Source organism: Capricornis sumatraensis, chromosome 4 (genome assembly GCF_032405125.1).
Source record: "Capricornis sumatraensis isolate serow.1 chromosome 4, serow.2, whole genome shotgun sequence".
NCBI classification, from domain to species: Eukaryota; Metazoa; Chordata; class Mammalia; order Artiodactyla; family Bovidae; genus Capricornis; species Capricornis sumatraensis.
Window position 1 is genome coordinate 156,575,708 of NC_091072.1, and position 26,623 is coordinate 156,602,330.

The 26,623-nt window shown below is 44.8% G+C and overlaps 2 protein-coding genes and 1 non-coding gene across 3 annotated transcripts in view; 2 read left to right on the plus strand and 1 right to left on the minus strand.

Moving 5' to 3' along the window:
• Positions 1–6,401: 6,401 nt before the first annotated feature.
• Positions 6,402–15,444, minus strand: PHF5A (PHD finger protein 5A). The gene is made up of 4 exons (XM_068971283.1): positions 15,368–15,444; positions 14,913–14,936; positions 14,251–14,417; positions 6,402–7,015 (listed from the first exon to the last, which is right to left on the minus strand). Exons 1-4 carry the CDS (start codon positions 15,417–15,419, stop codon positions 6,926–6,928), a joined length of 333 nt encoding a protein of 110 aa, XP_068827384.1. The 5' UTR covers positions 15,420–15,444; the 3' UTR covers positions 6,402–6,925.
• A 504-nt stretch (positions 15,445–15,948) lies between these two features.
• The window catches only part of ACO2 (aconitase 2), a 46,557-nt gene continuing 35,882 nt past the window's right edge, over positions 15,949–26,623 (plus strand). Inside the window, exon 1 of the mRNA XM_068971713.1 lies at positions 15,949–15,989. Coding sequence (XP_068827814.1) covers positions 15,954–15,989 — 36 coding nt within the window. The 5' untranslated portion in view covers positions 15,949–15,953. The remainder of the gene's footprint in view (positions 15,990–26,623) is intronic.
• Positions 19,728–19,799, plus strand: TRNAS-GGA (transfer RNA serine (anticodon GGA)). Its single transcript has one exon. It is a non-coding gene; the product is annotated as a tRNA-Ser (tRNA).

The following is a 26,623-nucleotide window of genomic DNA, read 5'->3' on the forward strand; positions in this document are numbered from 1 at the left end:
AAGTCTTCCTATCCCTTCTTTAATCGCCCATTCCCCAATTCCCTCCCTACCCCCGACCTTAATTCTCATTCCAGACGGTTCCAGCCCAATGGCAGCCGCCAAACCCACGTGGGGTGGCGAGATCCGAAAGTTTCCAGCTAGGAACGGTTTGCAGTTTTTCCTTGATCACTATTTTTGGCAAGGGCAGAGAGCAACGCTAACGAGCGGCTTTAAATGCTCTTCGCTGTAGAGAAACGCTCGACTGGAGGGCAAACTCCAAGGGGACCGAAAGCGGGAGGGAGCCTGAGCCGTAGAACCCCCCATCCCCCACACTCAGAGCGCCTCAGCCCCTGGGGCTCCTCCAGGGACTACTTGCTTGTGCGTCAGCGAGTGCCAGAACGTCACATACACGCCCCTCCGCCTAGCCTACTCCACCCCTCCCCTTCTTTTTCCTCCTCCACCTCCTTCCCCTCCCTTCCTCTCCCCTGCACCCCCGCCCCCGTCCCTCCTCCCTCTCTTGTCCCCTCCCCTCGCGAGTTCCAACCGGGCAGCGAGAGTTGGCCGACTCAGGGTTCCGGAGCCCTGGAGAGCTAAAAATATACCCGATACGTTAGCAACAGTCTTTCCATTGGTGGGGAACAGGGAGCGGCAGCCCCTGATTGGGTATTCGATCCAACCTCTAGGACGGGGAAGTGGGGCCGAAGAGCCTAGGAGCCCAGCAATTGGGGCCGGGGCTGGGGGCGGAGAGTGCGGTTGCGTATAGGGGCATTGCAAGGGATGCTGGTATTTGTAGTCATTTATTGGAGGTCGCTGTGAAAATTAGTGGGTTTGAATCCCAGTTCTGCCACCAGCCGTTTTATCTTGATTTAATGGCAGTAAATCTCTTTACATCAAAACGTTTTCTCATCCTTAAAATGGAGATCGTGTGGGGATTAAATCTTATACTGTATGTAAAGCCTGTCTCAAATAGTTGTTCTTAAAGGTCACAGTCCTGGCCAAATTGTATCCTACATGTGCTGTGCTCAGTTCGGTGTGTATTCTGCAATAGGAAACCATACAAGACAGAGAAAGGGGAGAGTGAGCTGAAACGAATTCTCCTAGGGTATCACAAGAAGGAGGGACGGAGTCCATGTAAGCAGATAAAGGGTACACATTTCCTACCACTCAGTGCATGTTGAAGGAGTGAATCCCTGGAACGAAGGTGTTGAATTTCTGCGCGTTCCAGCATTTATTCCAATCTCTCCTGCAATGCTGAAAACACACCAGCCTAGACCAATATCACTGAAACAAAACTGAGAAACTCAGCATCCCTGGCAAGTGGGAGCGCTGGATAAAGGGTTAGCATATAAATAGGGAAAAAAAAAAAAAAAAGGAAAAAAGGTAATCATCATTTTTTACTGCTGAAGTCTCCATTTATCATGTGGTAAGGTGGATGTTTTTTGCTTTCCTCAACGTGTGATTTCCTCTTGTCAGGGCTTAATTGTGTGCTGAGTTCCTACTCAAGCATTCCAGAGTCCCCTCCTATTTTGAATAATCACAGGTTGTAAGACATACACTTTGTTTTCAAGATGGTGAGCTTCAGGAGTAAGCATGTGCTCAGAGGGTGGAGGCAGCTCCCCTGTCTGAGAGTAAGCAAGTTATGCCAGATGTTTTGTTGTGACAAGTCAGGCTGGTCATAATTAGCCCCAATTAATTCTCAGGGGTGAGTCACTCACACACAGATGTCCGGGTGAGAAATTTTGTAGTTTAAGTTATCTAAGAAAATAGAAAATTTGATTCTTCAGATCCACTGCTCCAACTGGGCAGGAACAAAGACAGCCACAACAGAAATTAACTTTGCAGAAGAGTGATTGGATGGATGCTGAGGGCAAATGATATGCTGTTTATTGACCTCATTTACCTCTAGTAAAGGAGGTAAGTGAACAGACGTGTTTTTGGCTAAGACACTAAAACTAGAGTGTCCAAAGGGAAGTATCACTTTAGCCTTGGTGATGGCAGACAGGCCATTTGGGGATATAGTTGATAAGAACTAAATAACTGGCAAAAGATGGAAACTGGAATTTTTTTTTTTTTTAAGGCAGGAAAATTCCAAGGCAAAGAATCTTTCACCTTTATGTCCTTGGTTCAAGCTCTAAAGAACTACAGGTCAAAAGGTAGTGACATACAATCTCTTTTAGTTGAGTTTGATTCCCTGGGAAGTTAGTTTTCTTAATTTAGAAGCTACTAATTGCAGGCCAAGGTCCACATCTGGTGGCTCTATTGCCTTGGCATATACTGACACATTAAAAAAAATTTTTTTTTTCTTGGCTGCGCTGGGGCTTTGTGTGGCTGTGCTCCGGCTGTGCTCTGGCTTTCTCAATTTGTGCTGAGTGGGGGCACTCCAACTCCTCATTGCAGTGGCTTCTCATGTCGCAGGACATGGGCTCTAAGGTGCTTAGGCTTCAGCAGTTGTGGTTTAGTGGTTGTGGCACACGGGCTTAGCTGTTCCATGGCACGTGGGATCTTCCCAGACCAGGGATCGAACCAGTTTCCCATGCATTGCAAGGTGGATTCTTAACCACTGACCACCAGGGAAGCCCCTATAATTTTTGAAGTGAGTTGACAGACAACACTTAAAGTTGAGAGGTCGTACAAAAATGTCTTAATCTGTCACTTGTTCTAAATTCAAAAGATATGGTAACATGGCATTCAAACTGGCAATTGTTTCAGTTGAATAGCAACTGTTCCCTGTAGACAGGGCCTGTGCTCTCTGGTTCCAAGCTTCCTAAACTCCCTATTGTCCCCCATACACTGAGGCCCAGTGCCACGTATCAGTAACCATCATGTTTGGGCTGCTCTTCTTACATCCCTCCCATGTTTTTTTTTTCTGCACCATGAGGCATGCAGGATGATCCCCGAGCGGGGATTGAACTGTGCCCCCAGCAATGGAAGGGTGGAGTCTTAACCATTGGACCACCAGGTGAGTCCCATCTCTCCCCTTAAAAAAAAAAATTTTTATTTGTCTGTGTTGGTTCTTAGTTGGAGCATACAGGATCTTTCGCTGCAGCACACAGGCTAAGTGAGGGCTCAGTACTCGTGGCTCGAGGCATGTGGGCTCTTAGTTCTCTGATCAGGGATCAAACCTGTGTCCCCTGAACTGGAAGGCAGATTAACCACTGGACCTCCAATAAAGTCTCCCAGCCCTCCCTTTTAATCACTTATATTACTCACCCAGACTCCTGTATTTGTGAGTACTTTTTCTAGGTGTTTTTTTTTAAGAACAGAATAAATTGGAAAATACTGTACACACAGTAAATACTTCATGAAATGTTGGTTTCTGTTATACATATGTACCAGGCATGAAAACCGTCCAAGTGAGAGATTGTTGTAGGGTATGGTGCATCTGGCAGCATTCATGTTGGGAGCTTAGGAAAGGTACAGAGTTGGCTGGATAATGTGACAGTGCAATGGTATTTCAAACAAAGGAAATGGAGAGCCAAAAAGATGCGCTATGTGTGAGGAATTCCCTCTATGAATAGAAGAAAACCTGAGGGGTAGGGAAAAAGGGGAACCGTGTGGAAGACCTTCAATGCTAGGACTTAAATGCTTATCTATGAAGTAGAGGCCCTTTGCAAGAACTACCATGGAAAAAAGTAAAGCCTTCCCAGTAAAGGTCAGGCATTTACCAGGTCAAATTTAATCCTTACAAAGCAAAGTGGGAGGCATTAATGTCCTTATGTAATAGATAAGAAGAAAAATGTCCCCAGTACAAAGATCAGTATCAGATCAGAATTCAAATACAGGACGGATAATAAAGCCAATGCATTTCTCATTACACTTTTTTTTTAGCAAGAGCAATGTGTGATGTTTAAAGGAGATTAAATTACCATATGTGTACAGAGCATATTTGAGAAGCTAGAAGCAAGACACTCAAAACACTGAATACTTAACAGTAATCATAAACCTGGGAAATGAAATGGCTTTCTTACTGAACTATAATGAATTTAGTTATTTCAACTAGACTTGTGTAAGTAGTGTCTACTTTAACAAATGAGAAAAACAGTAATTTTTAAGACCATTCTGTTTTTTTGTGGCCATACAGTTGGCTGAGATTATTATTCTAATTATTTCCAAAGAACTATATACAATTGGAGGTTAAAATTCAGTTTGTAAGCAATATTTTCTCAACAGAGAATACTGTCATTATTCTGATTTTTAAAACTGAAAAAGATTTATTCTAAGGTCCAAGGTAGACAATAATTAAGGACTTGAATTTGAACACTGTTTAAGATAGTCTTTAAAAAAAAATTTTTTTTTTGGCTGCTCCAGAGCTTAGTTGCAGTAGGAAGGATTTTCAATTTTCATGGGCATTTGGGCCCTAGTTTCCTGACCAGGGATTGAACCCAGGCCCTTTGCATTGGAAACACAGTGTCTTAAGCCACCAGAGAAGTTCTTAACTTACTCATATCCTTCTCTTGGCCTCAGACAGCAAACAAATGGAGAATGGGATTGTGAAATTAGGTGACACAGGAACAGTGTTCAGCAGAATTCACCGGGCTGAGATTGAACTTGCCTGTCACTGATCAGTATGGAAATCTCACTGGGCATTAAATTTTAAGCTCCCTTGCAAGAACTTTTAGAGGCATGCACACTGAAGCTCACACAACACAGTAAGGTGGTGTTTTGCTAAAACTAAGCAGTAGCTTTTCAAACACTTCTAGATCCACGATGTTACATGGACCAAGGTGGTTAATAAGTTTTTTTTGGCGGGGGGCATATCTCAAGGCATGTGGGATCTTTTCTCTGACCAGGGATCAAACCAGAGTCCCCTGCATTGGAGTTTTAACAGCTGGATTGCCAGCAAAGTCCCAATGAACAAATTTCAGAAATTGTTTAGTAAAACAAAACATTATGACTTAATATTACGTTAAAACTAAAGTTAGTTAGAATCAGTGACAGATTCTAGTTATAATCTGGATTATCTGGTGTCTACAACTTTTGATATACCATAACCCTCACCTGATGCTTTAAAACTGCTCAGAGCTCCCCAAACACATCACCCTGTCCAAACTGTTTCCCCCACAAAAATGTGCATTATCAGCAGACCCCATCCCCTGTGCTGGGAGGTTCCAATGTGGCCTTCAAAGCCCCGTTTATTACTTGGTTTCTATGACTTCAATTATTCATTCAACACTGAGTACCTGCTAGGCACAACAGACTTGTTGCCTGCCATCATGGAACACAGCCTTATAGATGATAGTATCACCAAATGCTAGAAAAAAAATGCTCATGGTGATATGTACGAGTATGACAAGAGGGACTTTGATTGGGGGTTGAATGAGGCATCTTTAAGGAAATACTTAGCTAAGGTCTGAAGGATGAGTAGTTAGCTGAGCAGAAGCAGAACAGAGCTTTACAGGTAAAAAGAACAGAAGCAGGAGGGAAAGCAGCCATTTGAGGAACTGAAAGGAGTCCTCATGACAGTCCTATGGCTATGATCTTCCTCTAGCCTTCCTGAGGTGCCTCTTGCTAGGCCCTTGCTTTGTGCAGCCCCTGAGTTGCACTGAACTGTTTCTGTTAAGCTCAGTCACTAAATTCCTTGAAGGCAGAGATTATCCTATTTCTGTTTTGGACATTCAATACATCACAAATAAGCAAGTGTACATTCAAGACAAAACTCTTGACAGATGTCAGAAGACTCATCTCTTCCTTTAGCTCTGCCACTAAGTTGCAATGTGACCTTGGGCCAGGTCCCTGGATCCTGCAGGACTTAGAAGCTCTTTCAAATCCACTGTCTTAAAGGCTTACTTGACTGGAAGTCTCCAGTTATGAATATGCCTTCTCCGGATAACTTATTGTCTCTAGCAGACAAAAAGTACAGATGGTTAAATTAGGGTAGGATACATCTAAAGTTAATTTTACTTAAATCACACATCCCTTCACATCCTTTTTTTTTGGCCGCACCCACGGCATGTGGAATCTTATTTCCCTGACCAGGAATTGAACCCACACCCCCTGCACTGGACCACCAGGGTGGTCCCTCCCTTACATCCTTAATGTGAGTATATATATGTACTTTACGAAAAAAAGTCAATCAAGTTCAGTCTTCCTAACTCATTGATTTGAATACGTTTTGTCTCACTCCCTTCACCATTACTGGAAGCCACCTCTTCAGTTCAAAATTCAAGTTGGGCAGGAAGGAAAAAGCGATGTTTCTAAAAATAACTTTGATTTACTTATCATAAAAGGCATGAGTGGTTTTGAATTACAGTAGTAATAAGAGAACAAGGTGCTTAGTTGATCCCAATACCTCTATTTTGAATCACAAATTTCTAGGTGACTAAAATTCCTAGAGTTAAAATTAAATTGGGAAGGGGCTGAAAACCAGAAAATAAACACCTACTTTATTAATATAACGGCAAGAGAAAGGGTTTCCAATTTTTTAGAACAAAAATAACATGAACCAGCACCACCTGGTAAAGGTTACAAGATGAAATGCCCACATTTATTGTTCTGCTGGCCCCCCCAACACTGCAGATATTACGACAACTGCCATCAGAGATTCTCTAAGAACACGCTTTTCACTGCAGGTAGCTTCACAGCTGGCTCTTCAAACAGAAGACGGAAATGACGTATTATTTCTATGTCTAAATAAATGACATACATTTAGAAGCTTTTGGTATGAAGAAATTCTTGATGTGGGTAACACAGCCTTGCTTCTAGAATTTAAGGAATACCATGAACTAATCTATCCATTTTTCTGATATAGTCTGCCAGTGTGCTCTGCGAAGAATCTTTCTTCCATTCCTACCAGGCCCAGGTGAGAGGAGACAGTGGTAAGGTGCCCTGTACTAACAGGCAGATCCAGGTGATGCTCTGTGCTCCGCTTCCTTTCTGCTGGCAGTGGTAGGCATTTCTTTTGGCAGCTGCAGCAGTTTGATGGGGGGAGGAAGAGACAGCCCACCAATCACCTCTTCTTGAAGCCATATTTTTTGCGTTCATAGAAGAGATCTGTCTTAGAGCTTCCCAAATTGACAATCTTTGGGCAACCATCTCTCTGGAAAACAGAAAAGTTGTTAAAAGTCTCTGAGCTTGAACTGAAAGGAATCTAAGATAAAAATCTGGGCTTCCCTTGTGGCTCAGCTGGTAAAGAATCTGCCTACAACACGGGAGGCCTGGCTTCGATCCCTGGGTTGGGAAGATCCTCTGGAGAAGGGCAAGGCTCCCACTCCAATATTCTGGCCTGGAGAATTCCATAGACTGTATAGTCCATGGGGCTGCAAAGAGTCAGATGTGACTGAGTGACTTTCACACTAAAATAAAAATAACTTTTGGATTAATAGTTCAGCCATTCATCTTACCAGTTCAGTTATCCTATTTGATCAATCAAGTATTTATTAAGCACCTAGAATTTGCCATCTATCCAGTAGCTTGCACTTAGAATGCTGGATTCTTAGTCCACTTCTGTTGCTAATATGATATAGTGGAGGCAAAATCTAAAACACTTTAAGGTGAACTTCCCTGATAGCCCAATGGTTAAGGCTGTGCTTCCAATGAATCGAGTATGGGTTTGATTCCTGGTTGGGGAACTAAGATCCCACATGATGTGTGGCCCCAAAAAATAAACAAAACTCTTTAAGGTGCTCAAAGGATTTTCTCCAAGTGAGAGCTAGGAAATGGTAATAATCATCTAAGATCAAGTTCTTCAGCTTTCTTTCACCATCCCAAGAAAGGAGAGAATACCAAGGGAAAAAAACTGAAGACTTTAGGAAACAGTACCTTATATTTTAAGTATCATAGGAGAATACTAAGTTTGATGTGTCCTTATTAATTCACTTGCCACACGGTCTTGGGAGAAGAGTGCTCCTGTGCTAGAGATCGCTGTTGACAGTCCATACTCTGATTTGCAATGTCAGGCTCCCCTGGCCATTTTGTAAGCTTGAGTGGTTTCAGTGAAGCCCCTGGGAAACTGCGTTTTGCAGGGATGATGGCTCCATCAGTTGCTTCGGGATGATGGGAAGAAAACTGGGGGAATTACTACTGGAAGAAGCCTTCCTAGATCTGATGATTTTATTAAACGTCCATGTCAAAGGTAGTTGCTTGACATTGGGCTATGGAATAAATGAATGAATGACTCCAGTCCTCAGACAACTTACTTCTAATTCAGCTGATTTCTTTTTTGGGGGACTGATACCAACACTGTAAAAAAAATCTCTGAGAAGACACAAAGGCAACAATAACATTTCATTATTTTCTAGAAAACATGTATAGGTTGGCCAAAAAGTTCCTTCAGGTTTTTCTGAAAGATGTTGCTGAGGGGCTTCCCTGGTTGGAAAGTGCCCATCTTGTGGTTAAAAGCCACATGGTTATGTGGCTCTTCCAGTGGTTAAGAGCCTGCCTTGCAATGCAGTGGACACTGGTCTGATCTCTGATCCAAGAAGAACCCCCATGCTGGGTGAGAACTAAGCCCCTGTATCACAGCCATTGATGCCTGGCACCTGGAGCCTGTGTTCTGCAACAAGAGAAGCCACTGCAAGGAAAAGCCCACGCACCACAACGCAAAGCAAGCCCTACTTGCTGCAGCAAGAGAAAGCCTGTGCACAGCAGAAAGAACCAGCACAGCCAAAAATAAACTAAAACACAAACAAAAGTAATGGAAAACCTCAAGAACTTTTTGATCAATCCAGTACCATGTATTACATTGAGAACTACTGTCTGTGGAGCTCAGTGTGCTGAGGGAGCCAGGCTGTGGGGAGCCCAGCCCCACCAGTGCTAGGTGCTAGGTGAACTCAAGTAAGCCACGTAATCTGTACTGGGAATCTTGGTACAAATGTCAGAAGAACTGCCTCTCCTGACCCAAGATAGCCTGCTACTAGACACAACAGTGCTCGAAGCCCTTTAGGGATGCTATGAAATTCTGCGGTATGATTGACAGCCTGTTCAGGTTTACTACGCCTCACTGACTTGCATGACTGGGCAAGCCACTTCTGTCTGGATTCATATCCAACTATAAAATAAGATGACTGGTTCAGGTCAATGTTTACAAACTGTATTTATAGAGCCCTAGAGTCCTGAGAGGTGCCAGGTGACTGCAGGACTCATCCCCTGATCTGTACAGCTATGTTCTCACTCATATTACGACTGGAGGCTCTGGAGACAGCCCATCTGAATTCTGAGAAGTTATTACCCTCTTTATGTCTCTTCTTAGTCATATTATTAAATTACTACAATGGTAGAATGTACCTTACAGAGTTAAGAATCAATAAATGTACTTAGAACAACACCTGGCATATAGCCAGCCTTTAATAAATTATAAGAAATTGCCAAAAACAAATAGCAGCAATTTCATAATGGTCCAACCTAACACACCCACAGCTTCTTTTAAGATAGAACTCCACGTGTTAAAAAGTTGAAAAAAACATCGGAAAACCAATGTTTTAGATTACTAGCTCTTTGGTTTTTATGGCATTTTCTCACTGACTTATAAATTTCCTATTTTCTTGCCTAAACTCCTGTTTTTATTTTCTACATATCCTGTGGGTCTAGTGGTTGTTCCCAAATTCTAACAATACTGTGAAAAGTGAGGATGTGTGCACTGGCTGGCTTTTGTAAATGTGCCTGTGAATGGAGACCATGAAAACGACGTTTAAGAAAACCTCAAGGACGGTACAGAGAGTATCCGTGAGCTGAGCTAGGGAGTATATTAAAAACAACCTGCAAATGTCTGCCTGGTGCCAGTAGCTCTTTTAGCAACTGTATGCCTGATACAAATTTCAGCCTTTCTCAGTCCTCCCAGAGGGTAACAGATTTCCCCATTCTGAGCATAGGGAGCTTTTATTTTAGGCAGCTACAGCTTGAATTGAGTGTACATGTTGCATGGCCACTTAATTTCTATAATTTCACACACAAAAAAGTAGACACTAGACTGCCAAATGCTTCTTCCCATTATACTAAATATGTCTGTTAAAACACCCACATGTGTGCATGCTAAGTCAGTTCAGTTGTGTCCAACTCTATGTGACCCCATGGACCGTAACCTGCCAGGCTCCTCTCTCCATGGGATTCTCCACGCAAGAATACTGGAGTGGGTTGCTGGGCCCTCCTCCAGGGGATCTTTCTGATCCATGGATTGAACTGAGTCTCTTACGTCTCCTGCATAGGCAGGCAGGTTCTTTACCACTTTAGGGAAGCCCCTAAAACATCCCCAGAAGCCTAAGGTGGGCTCCATTACCAACCACCAAGGAGAATTCAATGCCTATGGATTTCCTTCCTGAGGAGGGCTGAACATCAAGTCCATTTCTATAGCACGAAAGCAAGCTACAAAAATTACCCTGGACCTGGTGAAAATCCAGTATAAAGTAATACTTAAAAAACCAACACTGATTATGTACCAAAATATAACATACCATGGGGAAATGTGTACAGAACCAAAATGCAGGAAAAGGCAATTTACAAATTTTGAGATCAGAAAAACAGGATTACAGAAAATGGGTCCACACGTCCGTTTCTTATCATCGGTAGCAAAGAATTACCAACAGCAGGCAAGGCCTGCTTGATTAACAGAAACTAGAAGATGAAACACTGATTCTTCCAGCAACTGTTTAATGAATACCTACAAGGTAAAAACCAGACTGTACACTGGTTTGAGATCTTAACAAGGGCATCACATTTTCTATTTGAAACTTGAAGCTCTCAGTAATGTATCCAGGAGGTAAAAGGGATTACTACTACCCTTTGTGGGCTGGGGGTCAGGGTGAGATTTCCTCAAAGCCACACACAGTATCTTAGTAGCAAAGCCAAGACCAGAATTTGGGCTTTCTACCTCGTACTCTGGTGTTTTTTGTAACAGAGCTTCCTGGAGGCAAACCCCAAAACTTTCACAAGGTTTAGGCAGTTGTAGAGAAGGGTAAACTTGTGAATTACCTTTGAAAATTATCACGTATCTTTTCTATATATCTAATTGCTCTGCTGTTTACTTAAATGGGGAGAAGCGAATGGTAGACGTAGCATGAGACAGAGAGGCGCATCCTTAACCATCTTGAGAAGAGAAATATGGTGAGTGTTTAGGGTAAGTGCTTTGAGTTAGTTGATGTATCTTCAATAAGGATGAAAACATCTTTGACATTACAGTGGTTTGTGATCTAAAGCTCACCCTTACCCAACAAAATCTTATCCAACTTTAATTCCTCTTGTTGTGGAGAAAATGTAAATAAAGTTTTTTGGCATTTGAGATCTTAGTTCCTCAACCAGGGATCAAATCTGTGTCCCCTACAGTGGAAGCACAAAGTCTTAACCACTGGACCACCAGGGAATTCCCAAGAAAATTTAATTTGGATTTTAACCTTTCTCCTTTAGTGGAGGGGCGATAATGAAAAACCACCACCACCCCTCCCCCCAAAAAAAAGAAAGAAAGAAAAAACCACCACCAAAAAAAAAAGGCTGAGAAAGAGTTACAGAGACCTGGGTTCTAATCCCATATCTGCCATTTATTCATCATGTGACCTTGGGCCAAATCTGCCTTTAGGCCATTCATTTCCTCATCTGTATCATGCACAACTTTTAGACAAGAAAGACCAGCACAGTACCTGGCATGCAGCAAGAGCTCCAAAAATACTAGTTGCTATTTTTCTTGTTATTGGGTTGGGAGAGCTGCAGAAAATGGTTAACTAAAAGGAGTCAAGGGTACAGGGAGATCAGTAAGATGCCACATTATAAGAAAGCACAAATTGGTCCTTTGGCAGCAGTGCCCACAGATATTGTCCCTGACCCCCGAGTACTCTCGAGGCTTTGAAAAAACTAGAGAACACCTAACTTAGCTTACTGGGCTAATTCTCTTATAAATTATGGAAGTTGCTGGAAGAGAGCAGTAAGAGGGGCTGCTTTGGCTGTAGGAAGATTTGTGTGTAGGAAAGTCTTGGGCACTTAATCTACATCATGATCTGTAAGGCTGAGAGGCTGGATCATGTCACTGGACTGTTTTGTGTTCCTTGGAAACTATTGCTGAGTAAACGCGAGCTAGATGCCATCTCAAATATCCTCAGAACATTCCTGTATAATGTGAAGTAAGGGAAGTGGTGACATCTAGAATGAGGCACAAGGATCCGCAGAGATCAGGTCACCTGCCACATGCAGACGAATCAGACAGCAATTAACCTTTATTAAGTACTCTCTGGTTGTAAGTGTACCAGATAAGAACTCTAGCTACAGTCATGGAAAATTCAAGAAAGTGTTGTCCTTAATAGATTCTTTGGCTAGTTTTAGCTAGTTTAAGACTTGCTTGTACTGTTTTTCACTGATATTGTCTCACCATGGTATAGACTGTAATCATCCAACACCTACTGTGTACCAGACGCTCTCTAGCAGGAGCTCCTACAGATGATTTACAGGAGCAGCACAAAAACGTGGACCAGACTTACACTATATGCCGGGACTATACCAAGAGCTGGGGCTTCCCAGGTGGCTCAGGGAGATCCTCTGGAGAAGGAAATGGCAACCACCCCAGTATTCTTGCCTGGGAAATCCTATGGGCAGAGGAGCCTGGTGGCGGGGCTACAGTCTATGGAGTCGCAAAAGAGTTAGACACAACTTAGTGAACTAAACAGCAGCAGCATACCAAGAGCTAGAGAAAAAGGAAGACATGAGCAGGGTATGATTTGACAGTCAAAGACAAATGCAAATCAGAGTTTAGGATAAGAGAATATTCAAATCGGGGACATCCCTGGTAGCCCAGTGTTTAAAAATGCAGGGGACATGGGTTTGATCCTTGGTCAGGGAACCAAGATCCCACACCTTGGAGCAAGTAACCCTGCACACCACAAGACCCAGAGCAGCCCCCCAAAAGAGAGAGAATGTTCAAATCACCAACTAAAATTATGTTTCTGGTACTTTATCTATGACCGTTCTCACTTCCCTAAATAACAGAAGACTTCACTGGTGTAAAAAATAGGTTTATCTGCTCTAATATGTCCCACTTATTAGAGGTAGACAAAATCTAACTGCAAAGATTCTGAGGTAGGTGAATCGTCTCTCTTCAACACAGGCACATCACAGACTTATGAAAGGACACCACAAGGTTTAGTCAGAAAGCTTGGGACTTGACACTTATTAGCTGGGAGAGGGGCTGTAAAATGGGGATAATAATACCCCCTAATTAACAAAGCTATTGAAGAATAAGGGAGATAAGATCTATATAGAAGGGGGATCTTCCTGACCCAGGGATTGAACCTGTGATGAACCCGAGTCTCTCACACTGCAGGCAGATTCTTTACCATCTGAGCGAACCGGGAAGCCCTATATATATATTTAATTATCTACTATTTGTAAAAGGGAATATATAGAATTATTTATCTTTTGGGAATTCGCTGGCAGTTCAGTGGTTAGGATTCTGCATTTCCACTGCAGGGGGCCTGGGTTCCACCCCTGGTTGGGGAACTAAGATCCCCAAAGCTGCCCAGCATGGCCAAAGAATTTTTTATTTCTTTTTTGCCTTATGTCTTATCCTAGATTAGGTAACCAGATACCTCATATTAGCCTATTGTTACTGTATCACACTTTGTTTTATTGTCATAAGAAGAACAGAAGGTGATTCATGGGTTGTCCTCCTCTCCTCCAAGGAACCTGTTTTTGGTACAGATCTATAACTCTCTATTGTATCCTGGCAACTGGCTCAACTGCATTTGCCAGCATACAATGTTAAGGGGAAAAAATGTCACAAACAGAATCCCAAGCAATTCTGAAAAATCAAAGCAAAAGTATTCTCTAGCTACTCAGAGCTGAAATCAACTTGAATAGTCCCAAATTCAGAAGTCAATACATCCACCTGAACAGTCCTTAATGAAAATAAAGAGAATTACTGAATGGCTATTATACACCTTGCACCATGCTAGGACTCAAAAATGCAGAATATTGGGAGTTTCCTGATGGCCTAATGGTTAGGATTCTGGGTTTTCACTGCTGTGGCCAGGGTTCAAGATCCTGTAAGCTATGTGGCACAGTCAAAAAAAAAAAAAAGATATTGTTTGTGAATAAAAATGAGAGAGACATCAAAGGAATAGAGGGCTTTCGAAATTGCCAGTGTTGACCAAAATTTGCTTCTCTTGCACTTTTGTCCTTGATACAAAATAACTGCCTTTTGTTGGGCTACACCCAGTTTGGCTCACAGACACTGAAGAAATTATAACCTAGATGACTAAATGAACATTTTCATCCACGGACCATACAGTTTGCTGTGGATGGCAAAGTGATACTAAACACAAGGGAAAATCAGATGAAAAGCTTCCTATATATACTCACATCTTTCTCCTGGATGGTGCATTCCTTACAATAATAGGCATCTGAAACTCCAGGGCCTCCACAGATCACACAGCGTCCCTGGTAAGAGCCATAGTTACACTCGTCGCATATGCGCACCAGAGTGCAAGGACGCACATAGGAGTCACAGATCACACACTTGCCATCACCTATAAGAAGAGAATGGAGTTACACCCATGTGCAAATACCTCAAGTCCTTTGCCCTCCTCCCGCTATGGGGACTACACCAGTCTCCTAACAGTGACTTGAGGACCCTCTACTTTGGCATCACAAAACCTGACTTACCTCGTGTCCATCTCAATCTCTACAACACAAAGGAAAAGTTAATCAACTACTGGGTAAAGACCTTAGAGAAGCACCTGGTAGATACGTCTATATAAATTAGTTGGCAGAACGCTGTATATGCCGATGGGGTCATGCTACTTCCGGTCCAAAGCTAAAGATTCTCTCAAAACCTAGTGTCTAAAACGTGCAAGCTGGAGTGAGGGTGGTGGCCTTTAGTTGCAGCCTGGCACTGTGTTGACATTCTTTGGGTCACGTCTACTCAAAGTCCTCCTAGTGCCACCGCTGAAAATGCTCGTTTGCTTGCTCTACAGAAACTGAGTGGGCCAGGTGGGCTATTTGGGGAGGCGTGTTCCACTCACACTTTTCACACAGTCTTCCAATGGCTGCAAGATAAAAGACGGTAAAGAGCACAATTAGGATTAAAGTTTTGACGAAGAGGGGACAAACATCTTCGAGCTTGCGGTGGGGACAGGAGCAGGGACTGCAGTGAGCCCTGAGGGGATCTATCCATCTTATCCTCTTAAACTTCAATCCGAACCAAATCCAGAGCCTCCTGAAGCCCCTCACAAGTCCTGAGCAAACTAAGAATTTCTCCCAGTCCCATTCCGGCAGCCTGCCTCCGGCTCCCAACACGCGAGCCCCCGCCCTCTTTTCGTCAAGAGACCGAAAACCCGCGCGCTCCTGCACTTTCAACCTAGAGGCGGGGAACGTGGCGCCTCCTGGGCAAGACCCTAAGCAAGTGACGGGAACCCCGGACCTCTTAGGTCCTAATACCATTCCCACCCAGAGAGCCGGGGGCAGAAGGCTGCCTCACCAACACCAGCCTGCTTGCGGCAAAAGATCAAGTCCGGGTGATGCTTAGCCATAGCTCCCTCTCAAGCCACCGGAAGCTTACAGAACTTCCGTCTGACCTTTAACCTCCGTTGCTCCTGCCTCTTGGTCGCCGTGATTGGTTCTCTAGACGTCCGTCAGCGTTTATACTCTTTGCACCAAGCCCCGCTGGTTCTCGCGAGATCAAATTCCAAAGCCAAGTTTCCGTCCTATCGGGGTTCAGGTCCTGGCAAGTGTATGAAAGTTACTTAAAAAAAAAAAATCACAATCTTTCCAGAACTAGAATGGGAGAGGCAAATTGCAAAGTACAAAGGTGAAATTTTCACTTCGATAAGACATCTCTTGCCCGGCATCTACTTCCTTAAGTGTTTTTATGTAGTTTTGTCCTCTCCCCTTTCGAGTCCTCACTCGGGAACTCCGCCCAAGGCGCTCGCAGAAGTAGGCGCCTCCGCCGAGGCCCAGCCTTCACGAGGCCGCGTTTCTCTTCAGGCCACGCCCCCAGCCCGAAGGCTTTAAATACTCTGAGTGCACGTCACTTTCAAGCGACCTCATCTTTGTCAGTGCACAAAATGGCGCCTTACAGCCTACTGGTGTCCCGGCTGCAGGTGAGCGAACTGAGGGCCCTCTGGGTTCGCGGGGGCGGGGTGCCTCCTCCTGTGACTGCGGCTGTGGGCGAGGCAAGACGAGGCAGGCCCGACCTCCGGCCGGCTTTTCGTGTACCTGTCCCTGTCGCGGGGCAAGCACCCACGCTCGCTCCTCCGGCGCCCGAGGTCAAGGCGTCCCTGGCTCTGTCAGCTCTCTCTCTGCTCTGTCCCCGCCCAGCTGGAAGCTTGGGTCTAAGAAGCGGCAACTAGGTGAAGAGTGGAAGCACCTCTTTCTCGTTTTCGTGGACCTCACTTTCCACCCCATAGAGTTTCGTTTTCTGTTCCTCAAGGTGAGGACAAGGTGACTGGGGGGGCGCGGTGGTTGTTGAGCCCGCTAGGCCCAGAACCCGAAGGCCTCACTTCTCATCTCTCAGCAGCGGAGACTTGCTAGCCAAGTGCATCAATCGTTGTCAAACCCGAAGTCTGGAGAAAAAAACTATATTCCATCTTGAGGGGATCCTGCAGAACATACAGCCAAGAGTTCGAGGGGACCTTCTGTCCCCAGCCGTAGTAGTTAGTAATGATAACAGTAGTCTCACCTTTACACAGATTGCAAGACCATTCCTCATCATATCACTTAATTTATATGATCATTTGGTAGGATGATTATTCTCATTTGATAGGTGATGAAACTGCTAGGTAAAAGTTCCTACTCTGAGTGTTACCCAAGTGCTGTGGCCTTAGCATCTGCCCTACTCCCCCGCTGTTCTCTTTGTTCGTGTCACCCTGCCGTCAGAACTTTTTGAGCCAGAGTGTGATCCTGGAGCTGACATTTGTATTTGTGAGAGTACCAGAATGGAGTATTTTGAGCCCACTTTCGTTGCTTTTCAATTACTAGATGGGGAGGTAAAAGAATCAACAGTTTGACCTTGACAGTCCTGTTATGAACCATCTAGAAAATTGACTGTGACTGCCAGATGGCTTTTTCACTCCTAACTTGACAACCCTAGGAAGGTGGTGTTACACACAAAGGTTCAATGTCAAGCGTGTATTTTAATAAAAATAAAGGAAGCAAGCATTTGTGGACATTCTATGCAACTTTTTACATTTAACCTGTGCATCTACTTTGGATTAAGTAGCCAACTATACTTACAGGTTTGAAGAAGATGTACTGTACCCTCAAAAAGTTTTGTGTTACCAGAAGTTATTTATTAAGTCACATTGCTTAAATTTAAACCGTTTGAAGTGAAGTCATTGTTCATCTTATTTATACTTATGATCTCTCAGTTCTGGCAGAAACAGGGGATTTGGCCTAATTAATTATCTCTTTAGATGCTTTGATTCTCCAGGTTAACAATGTGGAATAGTTGTTTCTTCTTGATCCTGCTGTCACATGATCTAGTGAAGTTATACAAGGTTGTTTGATAAGGTAAATTATTACAGATTTGTTGAGCTTGGAAGAGAGAACTGATATCACAAAGAATCTTGGAAAGCATGAGCATTAGACGCTCATAGGAAGAGAGCTGAACTCTTCCATGTTAACCCATATGCTAACCCATCTAAGTGACCTTGAACTTGGAAACTGAATCCCAGTTTCTTCCATCTGTCGTTTGGAAATTATGTTCATTGACAAACGTTTATTGAGTACTTGGTGATCAGTTTCCATTCATATTGTTACAATAATTGTTACAAAGCAATGAGAAAGAATATATTTGTTTATGATCATCATGTTGTCCAACTTCCTCTTTTATAGATAGACACTCCAAGACCTTGAGAGCCTGGGTCTCCTTGTTTCTGCATTTAGCTAAGATGAATGAATAGCATTATACCACACTGTCTGCTAATAGCCAGGCTGTCTTAAGTAATGGCCAGCTTCCACTGTTCTCTAAAAAGTTGGTAAATTTACCTCTTTTATGTTTAGCTACATTTGAGAAGTGATGGTACTGCCTTAGTTGTTGTATGACAGAACCCTGTCCATGCATTCAGTTTATTTACCGCATATTAACTGAGTACCCTCTGCTTCCTCCGGATACAATGAGAAGCACAAAGAGCAGACAATTCCTGTTCTCATGGAACTTCCACTATATTCTAACATATTCTACTGCAGAGGATCTTGGAGATCTTTCTCAGCTGAAGTATTTTGGGCAGACCTTGATTGAACCTTGACTGGACCAAAGGTGATGGCAATTAGTACTACCACTAAGAGCAGCTAACATTTAACTTAACTGTGTGCCAGTAGCCTCGCATGACCCTGTGAGATATCACAGATTTATTAACCCTGTGTTATAGATGAAGAAATAGGAGCAGAGCAGAAACACAGTGTAATGTCTAAGAGTGTAGATTCTGGCATCCACTGTCTTACTTTAATGCTGACTCTGAGACGCACTAGCTGTGGCTTTGGGCAAGTTACTTCACCTCTCTGTGCCTGTTCCTCACCTGTAAGATATGGATAATAGTACATCTGATTTATTTAGTAATCATAGTTGCAAAGCACTTAGAACCCTCGTTGTCGTGTCGTGAAGTCGCTCAGTCGTGTCCAACTTTTTGCAGCCCCATGGACTGTAGCCTACCAGGCTCCTCCCTCCATGGGATTCTCCAGGCAAGAGTACTGGAATGGGTTGCCATTTCCTTCTCCAGGGGATCTTCCCAACCCAGGGATTGAACCCAGGTCTCCTGCATTCCAGGCAGACACTTTAACTTCTGAGCCACCAGGGAAGCCCACTTAGAACCCTGCTTGCATCTAAAAGAGCTATATAAGTATTTGTTGATTAAATTAAAATAAACTTGTCTAGGGCCTTATCACTAGTTGTTAGTGGATGTGGTTTGAATCTGGTACTTTCTGACTCACAAGCTTGAGGTCCCAGCACGTGCACCATACCACTGGTTCCCTTTGCCATCAAGACTCAGCCTGTCAACCAGGGTACCATTAATGGTCAATAACCAGAGAACAGTGCTCCACAAAGTTTTGTATTGTTTGACACCTGCTACCAGGTAGAAAGATAGAAATAAAGTGTAGAAAATGGAAGTGAAATTTTTGAAAAACCATATCTATTCTCCAGTTTTTAAAATTAACTTTCGTGTAAATGACCATGGATCGAAAATAAAAGGGGGTGGACACTTCCAGATACATTTTAGTCTTTGGTTTTGCCTTGAGATACTGGGATGCTGAGTTCTCACCATGTGACCTTGCGGAAGTTATGTAACTTCTTGCATGTAAATCTGAAGAGTCTGTTAACTACAAAGAAATCTGACACATTTGCAGGTGTTAAAAGTGCCTCTGTAAAGTGCCACGTTAAAAAAAAAATCTTGCTTTGAATTGGGAAATACATCATTCTGGTTCCCTATTCATTGTGGTACCTTCTCAGGTGACCAGTAGTTAGTTGTTGGTTTGAATTAAGTGAATGGATGAACAGATGAGTAAACTTCCAATCTGAAATTTGGGCAGAGTGAGTAGAATCTTGAGGATGAGGGGAGCACACCACTGCCTTTTGAACAGCCTGTTCCTGAAACATTTATTGAACACTTACTATGTGCCTATCTCTATTCTGGGGTTCCCTTGTGGCTCAGCTGGTAAAGAATCCGCCTGCAGTGTGGGAGACCTGGGTTTGATCCCCGGGTTGGGAAGATCCCTTTGGAGAAGGGAAAGGCTACCCACTCCAGTATTTTGGCCTGGAGAATTCCATGGACTATATAGTCCATGGGGTTGCAGAGTCGCACACGACTGAGCAACTTTCACTTCACATTTAATTGTTAGGGGCTTCCCTGGTGGCTCAGAGGTTAAAGCGTCTGCCTGGAATGCAGGAGACCCGGGTTCGATCCCTGGATTGGGAGGATTCCCTGGAGAAGGAAATGACAACCCACCCCAGTACTCTTAGCTGGAGAATCCCTACAGTCCATGGGGTCGCAGAGTTGGACACGACTGGGTGACTTCACGACACGATCTCTATTTTAGACACTGAGAGAGTAATGATCAACAGGAATAGTGGAGCTTGTATTGTAGTTCTGGGGAGACAAACAAGTGGGCAAGAAAATTCAGCTGTGAAGTAAGACAATGAAGATACAGGATAGTGTGGTCGAGAGAGTAGAGGTAAGGTTGTGGCATAGCTTTTGACTGGAGTGGTTGGGGAAGGCTACTCAGAAGAGGTAGCATTTGAGCTGATTGATAAGAAGACAGCCCTTCAGGATTTTGGGAAGGGCCCAAAGTAGGAGGGGAAGGAGCAGTATGTGCAAAGCACCTGAGATGGATCTGAGGATAAGAAATAAGGCCAGTGTGGCTGAGGTGATGTGAGGAAGGTTTGAGCAAGTGGCAGGAGCCAGGGTCCTGTTGGATCTGGTAAGGAAATTGCGTTTTACTCCAAGTGTAATGAAAATCCACTGGAAGATTTTAAATGGTGAAGTGACAGGATTTGATTTATAAGCGAGAGGGATCAGTCAGGCTGTATGAGTACTGGTGCTTGAGCAGTCTTGTCTTCATCGGCCCTGGTGTTCTTTGACACCCCTTGTTTTCCCAGCATGTGGTTTGGAAAGCAGTGGTGGGCTCTGCGCCCCTCAGCATGAAGAAGAGGAGGGACTGCAGGGCGGCTGCATTGGGGGAGGGGGCAGGGGGGAATTGGATGAAAGTTGTCAAAAGGTGCAAAGGTTTATAGTTATAACTAAGTACTAGGGATGTAATGTACATGGTAAATACAATTAACACCACTGTATGTTATATATGAAAGTTGCCAAGAGAGTAAATTCTAAGAGTTCTCATCACAAGGAAGAAAGATATGTTTCCATTTATTTGATTTTGTATCTAAATGAGGTAGATGGATGTTCACTAAACTTAATGTGGTAATTATTTCATTGTGTAAGTAAAATCATTATGCTGTACACCTTAAAATCTACACAGCTATGTCAGTTATATCGATAAAACCAGGAGAAAACATTTTTTTAAGTAAAACGAAAAAAGGCAGCACATAGGATATCAGGAATCTTAGGAGACTTCCTCTAACCCATTCTTACCATGTGGCTTCAAGCAAGGCCTCAACCCCCTGTAGCTCTCTGGTTACACATCTGCAAAATGGGACAATTCATAGCTACCCTCCGATTGAGACGGCTCCTGAAGACCTAGTAATATTTGGAAAGCTCTTTAAACACTTGGTTTTCCCTGGTGGTTCAGATGATAAAGAATCCGCCTGCAATGCAAGAGACCCAGGTTTGATCCTTGCGTCAGGATGATCCCTGGGAGAAGGAAATGGCAACCCACTCCAGTATTCCTGCCTGGAGAATTCTATGGACAGAGGAGCCAGGTGGACTGCAGTCCATTTTTAAAGTGGTCCTGAAGACCTGGTAATATTTGGAAGGTTCTTTATGGACTATAAAAATTTTTGAATAGTTTCTAATGTTGTTTTAAAAATAGGCCTTTTCTAATATTGAGACAAAGGACAGATTTTTTTTTTTTTCCTTAGATTATTCTAGAATGAACCTGTGGAAGCTCTTCTTTATTTAGTGGATCCGAAAAGGCAGGGAGAATGATTCTTTCTTGGATTCATTGTGCAAAGCCTGGGTCAAAGGAAAAGGTAGCAACGTTGCTGTGTGGCCCTGGGAAAAGTAGCTAAGTTCCGGAGCCTCAGTTTCTTCATCTATAAAATGGACACTGTACCTTCTGTCTCTGGGTGATCGTGAGTATTAGGTGGGACTGTGTGTATAAAGTGTTTGGGGGAAATTGACGCAGGATATATGGGCACTTGGTGAGAGTTAGTCTATGTCTCCACTCCTCCAGATGGTCTGCAGCCCCCATTGCCCAGCATTTATCTTCAACTCATATGTTTAAAAAGAGTCTTGGGACTTCCTTGGCGGTCCAGAGATCCAGACTCTGTGCTTTCACTGCTCTGGGCCCGAATTCCGTCCCTGGTCTGGGAACTAAGATCCCGCACACTGTGAGGTACGGCCTAAAAAATAAAGAGTGGCTCTAGTGAAACTGCTTGCTCCTTCTGTAGTGGCCGTGGATACTGGGTGTGTAGTACTAGTGCAGGAAAACCTTTTGGGCACGGCTCTAAGAGAGTTGGGAGAAGAGGAGCAAATGAACCCACGGCTTCCTGTTTTTTAATTTTCTAAGTTGAAGGGCAGCATTGAGAAGGCGAGCTCTAGAATAACATTTGCAGTATTTCCATCAATAAAGATGAAGTTCCTTGGGGAGTTTAGGCCCAGTGAGGAGCATTTCTGTTTTCACCCAGCAGAAGTTGAGACAGTTTCTCAGTGGGAGCTTTAATTCTGTGGCCGGTTGTGGGGGGCCCAACGAGGCCTCAGGAGCTCCTTCAGCTCCTACACTTCCGTGCTCTGTTGCTGGGCACTTCACCTTCAGCTGGACACTGGTGTGACTGTTGTGTTGCCACTGCTCACTGAGAGAACTACAGAGCTTATTTAAAGGGCCCGGCATGTGAACGAGCTTCTGTGCTGGTGAGGAAGAAACCATGTCTTAGCAACTGTAATAGCTTGCGCTGAAGCGAGGAGGGTGGGGGCATGCTAGGTGGAGCTAAGTCCATGCTGGCCCGTCCTACTTGCTTGAGTGATGGCATGTTCAGTCTGCCCCACCGCACCCTTGGCATTTAGAAGATACTGATACTGAGCTGTACTCGTCACTGAACTAGGTCTTGTTGAACAAACACTGCCTCACTTGACCTTCACAACAACCTAAGATGTAGGTGTCATCAGCCTTGCAGAGTTTCGGAAATTAACTAGTTTCAAATCTTTGTATGCGGCCAAGGAAAGGAGGGCTGGAGAAGTGAAACAGTTAAACAGATCCCAGTTGGTTAAATGGCCTGCCAAAGGTCACAACTAGTATGCAGCTGAGCCACATTTTGACTGCAGAACTCAGGGTTTTTACCCTTCAGTCAAACTGTTTCCCCAGAGGACTCCCCTGAGTATAGCAAGTAGAAACTGGATCTCTGCAGAGTAGGCTAGATGGAGGGGACACAGTTCGGTTGGCTCCGTGTCCTGTTGGGATGTGGAGATGTTTGAGGCCGTGATTGCTTCCTGCCCCAAATATCAGCAGAGCTTGAGAGGGAGGGCCCAGAGCTGTGGGTCAGCCTCACAGGCTGCCTGTCGAGCTTTCAGAGGAAGCTATTGCCCCAGGATGGGCGGTAGGGGCCAGACCAGGGCTCAGAATTTATATGCAGTTCATGGTGTGCCTGGAGTCTGCTTCAGACGCCAGCCAAGGAGAATTAGGCAGATGAGTGAATGTATCAGCTGACTTCTTAAAGGAACCCCTACTGCGTTGGACCCCATTTAGAGGCTGTGTCTTGGATAGACATGGCTCCCTCCCCGTTCCCAAGCCTCTGAAAAGGACTGCATCACTTTTGTGCCTGCCTGTTGCATAGCAACCAAGCTCATTGATTGCCTAGGGATAGGAGGGAGTTGTTAAGCTTGGGAGTCTTCGGAGGGTTGCCAGACATTCTCCTACCAGGAGTGGGAGACAGTTGTTAGAAGCAGCAGAGATGTGGAGAGATGACGCTCAAGGAAGGTGCTGACTGACGTGCATTCCTGCATTGCTCACCTAGACAGAGCCTCACTTGAGGCTTCCCTGCCAGGAAGAGCTGGTTGCTAAGAGCTGTGAGGCTAAAGGCCACTGAGGGTTATGGTCAGAGGAACCAGGAGTCTTTCCCTTCCTGAGACCTTGAGGTCATCTTGCTGGTGAAATGGGTGGCCTCCTGTGGTAGTGCGTTCCCCACTGCCAGAAAGGGTCTCTCAGGCATTCAGGGGCAGAATGGGTGGATAGATGGGACCTTTTCAATTCTGAGATGTGCTATCCTGGTGCTTGGGACCTGCTCTGGGGCTGGGAGGGACCTGCTTTGACAGCTGGGAGAGGGCCAGAGGGCATGGTCGGAAACAGCAGGTCATGGTTCTTTCTCTTAACACGTAGGCAGGATGTATGTGAGAGGCAGCAACTCCTCCCAGGAGAAATGAGGAACAGCAGCTTACATTATTGAATGCCTGCCAGGAACCCAGCTGCTGAGCTCTGTGTTTTCCATATATTTTTTCCTTAAAGAAGACTATGTTTAAAAAAGCTCTCTTTCCTTCTCCCAGTTCTGGTTCCCAGAGGCAACCACTGATAGGAATTTTGTATTTATCATTCCACACTTATTTTTTTCTGCTACATTTACAAACATTACATTGTTTCTGGGCTTCCCAGGTGGTGCTAGTGGTAAAGCCTTCTCCTGTCAGTACAGGAGATGTGAGAGACATGGGTTCGATTCCTGGGTCAGGAAGATCCCCTGGAGGAGGGCATGGCAACCCACTCCAGTATTCTTTCCTGGAGAATCCCATGGACAGCGGAGCCTGGTGGGCTACAGTCTGTAGGGTTGCAGAGTCAGATGCGAGGGAAGCGACTTAGCACACACATTGTCTCCAATCCTCACAAAACCTCTGCTCTTTTACACCAGTTTTACAGAAAAGGAAGCAGAGGCTCAGAGAAGTGAAGACTCTGGTCTGAGGCCCCACAGCTAGGGGAGCTGAGGTTCTGGGCCGGGCCCCTCCAGCTTTAGAGCGGATGCCTTCCCTGTGGCTAGACTCTGGGGCTGCAGCGTTGCTGCAGTGTCACTGGGCGGGCCAGATGGGGCCGGCGACATCTCTGTCTCCTGCGGAAGCAGCTGCCTTCAGAGACCAGGCTGCTCCAGGATCCCGGCCTGTTTGGACAGCTCAGCCACCTTCTCCTCCGCTTGCTCTGGGCTGTAGCGCCCTCTGACACATGGTTCCCTGAGGCAGCGCTGGCGTGTGGCGTGCTTCGCAGTGTGGACGGAGGTCAGACTGGCCCAGCCAGCCTCCCCCATGCTTTGGCTCTGTGAACAGGCACGGAGTCTCAGCACAGCCTCTGCCAGAGACGCTCACAACTTGAATTGGAAAGCAAGATGAAGAGCCTGTCTTCAAATCATGGTTCTGCCTTCATCCATCTCATCATCAAGTGTTGGTGTCCTGGACTCTGTGTCCTAAACTCTGAGTCTGTCCTGGTGACCACATGGGACAAGCCTTCTGCCGTTGTAGAGCTTAGCTTTTAGTGCAGTCTACCTTCTCACCTGTCGGAGTCCGTTTTACCCTTAAAACAGAAGACAGCATGACCTGTGACACTCTCACTCGGCCCAGTTGTTGGGAAGGTGACATAAGATAACCTCTGTGGTCCTGCCTCACAGTTTTGTTGGTTCGTTTCATTTTATTTCTTAGTGATTCCCTGGCGGGTCCACTTGGGTTATAGTCCTTCCTTCGGAGTTTGTTCTGTGTCAGTTAAGCACAAGATCAGGAGAGCCTCCCTCACCCCTGGGAGCCCTGGAGGTTCATACCCCAGCCAGCAGAGGAGAGGGCATGGTCGGACCAGGAAGCCAGATTCCACCAGAGACACTGAGCCCCCTGAAGGACTGAGCCCACCTGGCTGCCGGGCCTGAGGTTGGGAGACACTGTAAGCACGCTGAGAAGGGCCCGGCTCAGCAGGTTCCCAGCCATGTGACCTTGGGCAGGCCACTTGCTGTCACAACCTCTGCATCTTCAGGGCGGTTAGGGAGGCTGAGCTCTGTCCAGCCAGGGTTATAAGAGACACTGTCCTGGAATAGTGGGTCAGCTGTTGCTGTTTACTCCAAAACAGATCCAAGGGCTTTCTGGTCACCCTGAGGGGAGACTCCCACCCAAGTGGATGGAGTTTTGTAGCAAGGAAATACTATAGGAGTGCTTAGAATGGAGAAGACATGGCCATGGTTTTCAGTGATTTGAAGCGCTGAAGCCTGGAGGAGTGACTAAGCTCGTTTGATCTGGTTCCAAAGGACAGGGCTAGGAAGTGTGTCGGTGACTGGGCTGGCTGCTTTTACATGGGTGCTCTCCTTTAATAACCCCCGCAGCGTTAGAGGGGCTCAGCAAAACCACACGGCATCGCTCCACTTGTCGGGGACAGAGCTGGGATTTGAGCCCCGGTTTCCATTGCCTGATAGGAAGGAGGTGGGTTTCAGTTCAGCGTGAGAAGCATTGGTTGTTAAGTGTTAGAACTGTCTAGTAGTGGAATAGGCTTTCTGGAAGCATATGAGCTCCCTAGAATAATCAGGTTGAATCCGGGCTCTGTAGAGGTTGCTGAAGAGAGGTTTTCTGCCTTGAGGCTGCCCTCGACTTCCTAGTTCCTGAGAAAATGGAGGTTGAGGGCTTATCTGGCAGTATCTGTTCTAGATAAGGGCCTGGTACTTACTCATGAGAATTTCACACAGCCTGGGACTTGGACTTCAAGTGCGGGGAAAAAATTTTCCCATTTCCTAATTGTTGTGACATCTGAGTGGATGGCCAATGGGTGATTGCTGGAATGACCGTGGGGCTAGGTTGAACCAAGCATTATGTTTTTCTTTTGGATTGAGAAAGCAAAGACAAAACCCCAATAATTTTTTTTTTTAATATGCCCAAGTCATCTTCCTTCTTTAAATAATACTGATCTGGACTACTTATCCTCCAGCCACAGTGGTCAAATGTTATAAGACTCAGTAATAGCTATTTTTAAGGTAGAATTAATTTCTTACCTTTTTTTTTTCTTATTTATAAAGATACCTATTTAGGAAGCTTGGAAAATACAGAAGTATAAAGAATACCATAAAAATTACCTGTAATTATTCATAATACCCAGAGATAACCCACCCCACCTGGAGATAACTACT

Excerpts from the sequence above, each read along its gene's own strand:
- PHF5A (XM_068971283.1), bottom strand. The coding sequence starts at position 15,419 with ATGGCTAAGCATCACCCGGACTTGATCTTTTGCCGCAAGCAGGCTGGT. Across the intron at positions 14,937-15,367 it reads CCGCAAGCAGGCTGGTGTTG|CCATTGGAAGACTGTGTGAA; the intron begins GTGAGGCAGCCT and ends TTTATCTTGCAG. Across the intron at positions 14,418-14,912 it reads TGGAAGACTGTGTGAAAAGT|GTGATGGCAAGTGTGTGATC; the intron begins GTGAGTGGAACA and ends CTCTTCTTATAG.